This window comes from Anabrus simplex, chromosome 9 (genome assembly GCF_040414725.1).
Source record: "Anabrus simplex isolate iqAnaSimp1 chromosome 9, ASM4041472v1, whole genome shotgun sequence".
NCBI lineage: Eukaryota > Metazoa > Arthropoda > Insecta > Orthoptera > Tettigoniidae > Anabrus > Anabrus simplex.
In genome coordinates this window covers 104,623,174-104,631,451 of record NC_090273.1, presented here as the reverse complement: position 1 = coordinate 104,631,451, position 8,278 = coordinate 104,623,174, and the positions used below count along the sequence as shown (strand labels likewise).

Genomic DNA, 8,278 nt, shown 5'->3' with positions numbered 1-8,278 from the left:
GAAGCGAGGGAGCGAACGCACTTTGCAGGGAAGGCAACAGTCACGTGCGATTGCCATTACGAAGATCTCCTCCACTACTCAGCGAAATGCTGAATGAGGTATTGAATTTAAGGAATAAAACACTATAATCGCAAGAAAACCGACCTTTTCAAGATATTCCGGTTTGATTTGTATCGCGCTCCAAATAAACAGTCAGTTTTATATTTCAAGATATTCCGGTTTGATTTATACCGCGCTCCAGATAAACAGTCAGTTTTATATTCTTATATTTATACATTCAAAGAAAACTAACACGTTATTACTTTTGTGTTACAATTTACAAAGACACACAGGGTTTAAGCATACAAGCTACGATTTACAATTCCTTAGGTGGGAATGACAGTAATTCCATTTCTTAAAATGTAATATTCCTGCTATTCATTTAGCAAAAGGTACGTAGGTCGAGTCACAAGTCATGGCAACATTTTTTTTAAATCTCGCGAACAGGAGACGACACGGAAAATCTAAGATATGCATTTGGTAACAAACTGTATGTACTTGCGTATGATGCCACTAGATGGTGTATGTAAACAACAATGTGGGTCTAAGCATGCCCCCAAGATCAGTGTGTGAGTGAGAGCGTCACAAAATGGAAGTCAACAAGCAAGAGCAACGATCGTATATTAAAATAGCAGTTCACCGCGGCAGAAATGCCATGCAGAGCTGCGGGAAGCATTAGGTGTGCATGCCATGCCCTATAGAACAGTGGCGAGGTAGGTGGAGACTCTCACACGTGTCACACATTAGTGATACACATGCAGCGAATGGTATTCAGCGCCTGCCCCACCACTGGCAACGCACAGTGGAAACCTTGTGTGATAATTTCGAAGGTCTGTAATCAGTTGAGACCTGACCTTTGTACGTAGTCTTGTGTATTTGCTGTCTATACCATAATAAAACAATGTTTACCAATGGCTTGTGTTCTGTCACTTTCCTACGAAAATCTCTTGAAGTCAGAATTTGTCTTCAGGCACTGTGCGTAAGTACATGCCCTATATTTCCAAATGCATATCTCAGATTTTCCGTGTTGTCTCCTGTTCGCGAAAAAAAAAAAATCGTTGCCTCGACCGTCGTACAATATTTAAATAATTCAACAAGTTACCTGATTGATTTTGCACTATATTGTAGTGTTGTTTGAATTTTCCTGTTCACTGAATTTGAAATAGTATTTAAAACTTATCAGGCGTCCGACGATAAGAGCTAGCTTCTAAATTGCGAGAGAGTTTCATCACGAGTCCCCCTGTGGGTGGGGGTGATAGAATAACACCTACGGTATCCCCTGCCTGTCGTAAGAGGCGACTGTAAGGGGCCACAGAGGCTCTGAACTTTGGAGCGTGGGTTGGCGACCACGGGGCACTCTGCTGAGTCCTGACATTGCTTCCACTTACTTGTACCAGGCTCCTCACTTTCTTCTATCCTATCCGACCTCTCTTGGTCAACTCTTGTTCTTTTCCGACCCCGACGCTATTAGGTTTGCAAGGGCTAGGGAGTCTTTCATTTTCACGCCCTGCGTGGCCCTTGTCTTCCTTTGGCCGATATCTTCATTTCTCGAAGTGTCAGATCCCTTCCATTTTTCCGTATGATTAGCGTTATATAGAGGATGGTTGCCCAGTTGTACTTCCTCTTAAAACAATAATCACCACCAATCACCACCACTAGTTGTACTTCCTCTTAAATCAATAATCACCACCACCACCTTTCATCACGAGTGGGGACATAGATATTTTTATGCAAGATTAAAGTACCACAGTGTTACCAAATACAGTAGATGTACGGTATGCATTCAAATAAACAACGTAACTGATGTTACTCTCGGTAAACATGATTGGATTGTTGGTGAGTTTATCAGATAATTTAAACCACAAGCCACAGCTTATCCACCTTAACTCTGTATTATGTTAGAAATGCTTCTAAAGCACCTCTTAAATTCTAACAGAGAAAATTGTAATTCGTTACGTACATTACAAAAATATTTAAGGTTGTTGGCCTAACTCTTTATTGCGTCCGGTCAAAATACATAAACTGCAATGAATATAAATAACTTATTTCATACAAAGTAAATTGAAAATAATTTATTTTCTGCCTATTTCTTTCATTATTTTCCGCCTCCCACTCGGGTATCGCCCAAGTCTTCGAGAGTGACTGGGAGAATTTCACCCAACCTTCACGGCTTGTGACGTAACCACAACGTCACTGTGGCTGGATAGCACACGCTTATCACCTGCCTGCCTGCCACCCCGTGTGGGTGGGGTCGGTAGAATAACACCCACGGTATCCCCTGCCTGTCGTAAGAGGCGACTAAAAGGGGCCCCAGGGGTTCTGAACTTTGGAGCGTGGGTTGGCGACCACGGGGTCCTCAGCTGAGTCCTAGCATTGCTTCCACTTACTTGTGCCTGGCTCCACACTTCCATCTACCCTATCTGACCTCACTTGGTCACCTCTTGTTCTTTTCCGACCCCGACGCTATTAAGTTTCCGAGGACTAGGGAGTCTTTCATTTTCACGCCCTTCGTGGCCCTTGTCTTTCTTGGGCCGATACCTTCATTTTTCAAAATGTCGGACCCCTTCCATGTTTTTCTCTGATTAGTGTTTTATAGAGGATGGTTACCCAGTTGTACTTCCTCTTAAAACAATAATCACCACCACTTCGGAGCGGGGGTTGGCGACCACAGGGCCCTGTGCTGAGTCCTGGCATTTCTCCCACCTACTTATGCCAGGCTCCTCACTTTCATCTTTCCTTTCATACCTTCCTTGGTTAACTCTTGTTTTTTCCGACCCCGACGCTATTAGGTTTCCGAGGGCTAGGGAGTCTTAATTTTCACGTCCTTCGTTTTGGCCGATACCTTCATTTTTCGAAATGTCAGATCCCTTCCATTTTTCTTTCTGATTAATATTATATAGAGGATGTTTGCCTAATTTTACTTCCTCTTAAAACAGTAATCACCACCACCACCACCTGCCTACCTGCCCGCTTACTGTGCTGGCCACTCGCGGGACGAAATACCCAGCGTGTGCACTTCTGGTCTAAATTAATGACCTCAGCCACATGCACAAGTTACCACCATATGCGGCATGGCTAATACATTCCCTTATTACAAAAACAAACGTTTTTCATAGTTTGGCACTTTCACCGTGTCCCGTATTTGGTCCTCAATTTTATAATGACTAAATAGGTATCTGAATTTATTTGACTGTACTAACTTGTAATGTTTTTCGTTTTCCTAAAATCCAAGGTCCTTCGTTGAGGTCGTCAGATATCTCGTCTATTGATCGTGATTTAGTTTCAGGTACAAAGAATATGACAAAAAGAACTCCTAAAAATGTGCAGGCGGAGAAGAGCCAGTAACATCCATGAACACCTAGCGCGCCAGCCATGGGGTTGAAAATTAGAACTACCAAGAAGGCTACACCCCACAACGAGGTTAAAGCTAGAGAGGCAGCAAAGCTTCTGACTTGCATCGGTAGCAATTCTGTCAGCAACACGAAAGGAAGCGGACCTAAACCAATGGAAAAGAACATTATATAAAAGGATAGACATTTAAGTGGTATCCAGGACCATGAAGTAACGTCGACGCCAATATCCTTAAGATAGAAATAAGTACCCAGAATTCCTAATTCGAATACTATAAAGCTTTTAGATACTAAAAGAAGCTTCTTTCTTCCAAATCGCTCTACAAGGAAAAGGGACAAAAATGTGCCGAATAACTGTAAGATGCCCACGATAATTGATGCTAAGGTGGATGACAAACTACTTCCAGATTCATTAAAAATTTGCACAGTGAAACTTAGAATAGCAAATATTCCTGACAACTGTTGACATATGCATATTGTGATTGATAAAACCAAGCCACGAACAAGTCCTCTTGAAGAAAATATCTGTCTCAGTGAAATATCAACGCCACTTTTTTCTAAAGAGCTTTTTAAAGAAGAAATTTCTTCTGCTACATCAGAATTCTCTCCACCACGCAATTTTCTCAATGCTGCAATAGCTTCTGCTGTTTTGTTTTTCTTTAAAAGGAAGAAGGGTGTGTCCGGTAGAAAGACGTAGCAAAATATGAAAATTAGAGGTATAAGGAAGTAAATTTTAGTTTGTGTGAAATATGACACGTAGCCTCCTACAATGTAGCCGAAGAGTATTCCTGCGTTGATGGAGAACACGAAAAGACATCCCAGAGTCCCTCGTATTTCGTCTTCAGCTATTTCACTGACATAGAGTGGTACGTAGACTATTGTGCCACCTGCTGCAATGCCTGCTAAGATTCTAGCCACATAAATAAGTACATGCATGTCGGTGATGCACAGTATGAGCCAACTGCCGAGATGTAGAGAGGCTACTACGTAGCCAAGAATCTTGCGGCTGACTCTCGAACTCAGTGCACTGAAGATAGGGGTTGTTAGGAAAGCCATGAGACATAAACTTGAAGAAAGCCACGATGTATCTGTCTCACTGAATGGTCCAGAATTCAGAGGAGTTTCAGGTGACTCCAATACTGGTAAAGCAGTCGAGCCCCAAGCCACAGATATTCCATAGGCTAACGCGTTGAGGTTCACTGAAACAAGAAAAGTAGATCAGAATGAAAAGAATCCTGAAATATATCTACTCATACAAAATAAGATTTTGCCTGTAAATCGCTCAAAATTAAAACAAATTCTGTGTCCACGGTAAGAAGGAAATGGAATTGTTAATTTTCCCCCATCTCTGTAAGTCTGTCTCTCCGCGCATCACGAGAAAATGGATGAACAGAATTTAATGATAATAGATATGTAAAGTCGGGGAATATTTAAGGCATTAGGCTTTAGGATATAAATAATTGTATTCACGCTGAGAGTAATGGAAGTTTTGGGGGAAAGCTTAGGGTTTAATTCTCAAATATCTAAGTTATTAGTGGCCCTATCGATAAATACTACATGACAAAAGTTATAGAGAGTATAATATCCGATAATTTATGGCTTATTCAGTTTTACTGCACCGGCTATGATAACAGAGATATTTATGAATTTCGACTTATATTGCTTAGTCCATATCGAAGTCGAGACCAGACCTTGAAGGGACTTGGCCTACCAAGCGACCACTGCTCAGCCTGAAGGCCTGCATATTACGAGGTATCGTGTGGTCAGCACGGCGAAATTCTCTCGGCCGGTATTCTTGGCCTTCTAGACCGGAAATTCTTGTCTTAACGGAGAAAAATTGCATCCAGCTCTTTATCAGGTGGTAGTGTCCCGAGAATGGATGTGATATTCTCATGCATTAGATTTACGCAGATGCGGTATATAAGGAAAGTATATGAACGGGTATCGTCCGTTGGCCAACCTCTTTGATAAAACTGAGGCCATCATTGCCGCAGGTATCACTCGACTCCGTGGCTACTGACACGAAGAAGAATTCGTCCAACAACTCTCTTTATTTCCTTTTTTTTAAAGCATTTATCGCTGCTGCACTCATTGACGAAAGGGGAAGATTGGACTGGGCGAATGTGTCGGCACAGGTAAACTCCCTCCTTTCCATAGCGCAAGTATCAATCTGAATGACCTTTTACCGTCTGAACGGCAGCAGCCAGTGGGCTCTCGTATAGAAGTAACTTCTACTGAAATCAGAGCCCGAAAGATGACATCATTTATAGTGGAGTGACGGATGGGTCTGCCTTTACTTTTCACACAGGAAAGACCATGGAGGCCACGTCGATCAACGTAGACACCACAAGCTGAGCATCGGTGAGGCTCGCAGAGGATTGCTCCCAGACGTAAAGCCACGGCGATACGAAAACTTACTTTGGAAAGATGGAGACCAAGAGAAGGCGAAGGAGCCATGCACCAGATTCAGGAGGAGAAGCAGGGAGGAGCCGGGCTTTGTCTTGAAGGCAAAACAGTCTAGACCATAAATAATTTAATTCACCTGGGCGAAATGGTAGTCTAGGAGGTCTAAAATTTAACACCCTGTGGGTGGGGGCGGTAGAATAACACACACGGTATCCTCTGCCTGTCGTAAGATACGACTAAAAGAGGCACCAGGAGCTCTGATCTTTGGAGTGTGGGTTGGCGATCACGGGGCACTTAGCTGAGTCCTGGCATTGCTTCCACTTACTTGTGCCTGGCTCCTCAGTTTCACCTATCCTTTCCGACCTCCCTTGGTCAACTCTTGTTCTTTTCAGACCCCGACGGTATTACGTATGGAGGGTTAGGGAGTCTTTCATTTTCACGCCCATTGTGGCCCTCGTCTTCCTTTGGCCGATATCACTTTTCGAAGTGTCGGACCCATTCAATTTTTTTCCCTCTGATTAGTGTTATATAGAGGATGGTTGCCTAGTGGTACTTCCTCTTAAAACAATAATCACCACCACCTGAATATTGGCGGGAGGTATCCGGGGAATTAACTAACTTTATTTTTTAGAATATCATTACTCTGGTCGTAAGAGGTGACTAAAAGGGGCCCAAGGGGCTCTGAACATTGGAGCGTGGGTTGGCATTGCTTCCACTTACTTGTGCCAGGCTCCTCACTTTCACCTATCCTATCCGACCTCTCTTGGTCACCTCTTGTTCTTTTCCGACCCCGACGCTATTAGGTTTGCGAGGGCTAGGGAGTCTGTCATTTTCATGCCCTTCGTGGCCCTTGTCTTCCTTTGGCCTATACCTTCATTTTTCGAAATGTTTGACCCCTTCCATCTTTCCTCTCTGATTAGTGTTATATAGAGGATGATTGCCTAGTTGCACTTCCCTTTAAAACAATAATCACCACCACCTGTCATTACTCTGGTTCCGATAACTGTTCCGATAAGTACTGGTACGTGACACACTGGTTCATCCATATTTTCCCTTTGCCCTTCCTCCTGTGGGTGGGTGTGGTAGAAAAACTCCCACGGTATCCCCTGCCTGTCGTAAGAGGTAACTAATAGGGGCCCCAGGGGCTCTGAACATTGGAGCGTGGGTTGGCGACCTCGGGGCCCTTAGCTGAGTCCTGGCATTGCTTCCACTTACTTGTGCAAGGCTCCTCACTTTCATCTATGCTACCCGACCTCTCTTGGTCAACTCTTGTTCTTTTCCGACCCCGACGGTATTACGTATGGAGGCCTAGGGAGTCTTTCATTCTCACGCCCTTCGTGGCCCTTGTCTTCCTTTGGCCGATATCTTCATTTTTCGAAGTGTCGGACCCCTTCAATTTTTTGTCTCTCTGATCAGTGTTCTATAGAGGATGGTTGCCCAGTTGTACTTCCTCTTAGAAAGCAATAATCACCACCACCACCACCACCACCACCCCGGGGGCTCTGAACTTTGGAGCGTGGGTTGGCGGCCACGGGACCCTTAATTGAGTCCTGGCATTGCCTCCACTTACTTGTGCCAGGCTCCTCACTTTCATCTGTCCTACCCGACCTCCCTTTGTCAACTCTTGTTCTTTTCCGACCCCGACACTATTAGGTTTGCGAGGGCTAGAGGTCTTTCATTTTCATGCCCTTCGTGGCCCTTTTCTTCCTTTGGCCGATATCTTCATTTTTCGAAGTGTCGGATCCCTTCCATTTTTTCCCTCTGGTTAGTGTTATGTAGAGGATGGTTGCCTAGTTGAACTTCCTCTTAAAACAATGATCACCATCACCAACAATGAATCTGTCGAGGACTTAGTGGCTCGAAAAGCTTGATTTGGATGAAGCTGCAAAGGTAGTGGTACTGTCACCTCCAAGGCCTATGAATGTGCCTGCTAATGATATTTGTTCTCAGTTACGTCGAGCTATCCTGGCGTCCTGAGAATCGGAGTGGCTAGCTATCCCCACTCCCAACAAGCTGAGAGCAATTATGAAGACAACCACAGTGTGACGGTCCTCTTTGCGGCCTTCACGGAGAGAGGCTATAGTATTTTGTATACTGAGGATAGGTCACCCCCTGTGGGTGGGGGCGGTAGAATAACAGCCACGGTGTCCCCTGTCTGTCGTAAGAGGCGACTGAATGGGGCCTCATGGGCTCTGAACTTTGGAGTGTGGGTTGGCGACCACGGGGCCCCTAGCTGAGTCCTGGCATTGCTTCCACTTACTTGTGCCAGGCTCCTCACTTTCATCTATCCTATCCGACCTCACTTGGTCAACTCTTGTTCTTTTCCGACCCCGACGCTATTAGGTTTGCGAGGGCTAGGGAGTCTTTCACCTTCACCCCCTTCGTGGCCCTTGTCTTCCTTTGGCCGATACCTTCATTTTTCGAAGTGTCGGATCCCTTCCATTTTTCCTTCTGATTAGTGTTACATAGAGGATGGTTGCCTT

At 44.4% G+C, this 8,278-nt stretch overlaps 1 protein-coding gene across 1 annotated transcript in view; it reads right to left on the bottom strand.

Annotated features, from left to right (window-relative positions):
- Nucleotides 1–470: 470 nt before the first annotated feature.
- LOC136881295 (facilitated trehalose transporter Tret1) overlaps nucleotides 471–8,278 on the bottom strand; it is a 44,416-nt gene continuing 36,608 nt past the window's right edge. Inside the window, exon 3 of the mRNA XM_067154093.2 lies at nucleotides 471–4,588. Within this exon, the coding sequence (XP_067010194.2) occupies nucleotides 3,222–4,588 (1,367 nt within the window). The 3' untranslated portion in view covers nucleotides 471–3,221. The remainder of the gene's footprint in view (nucleotides 4,589–8,278) is intronic.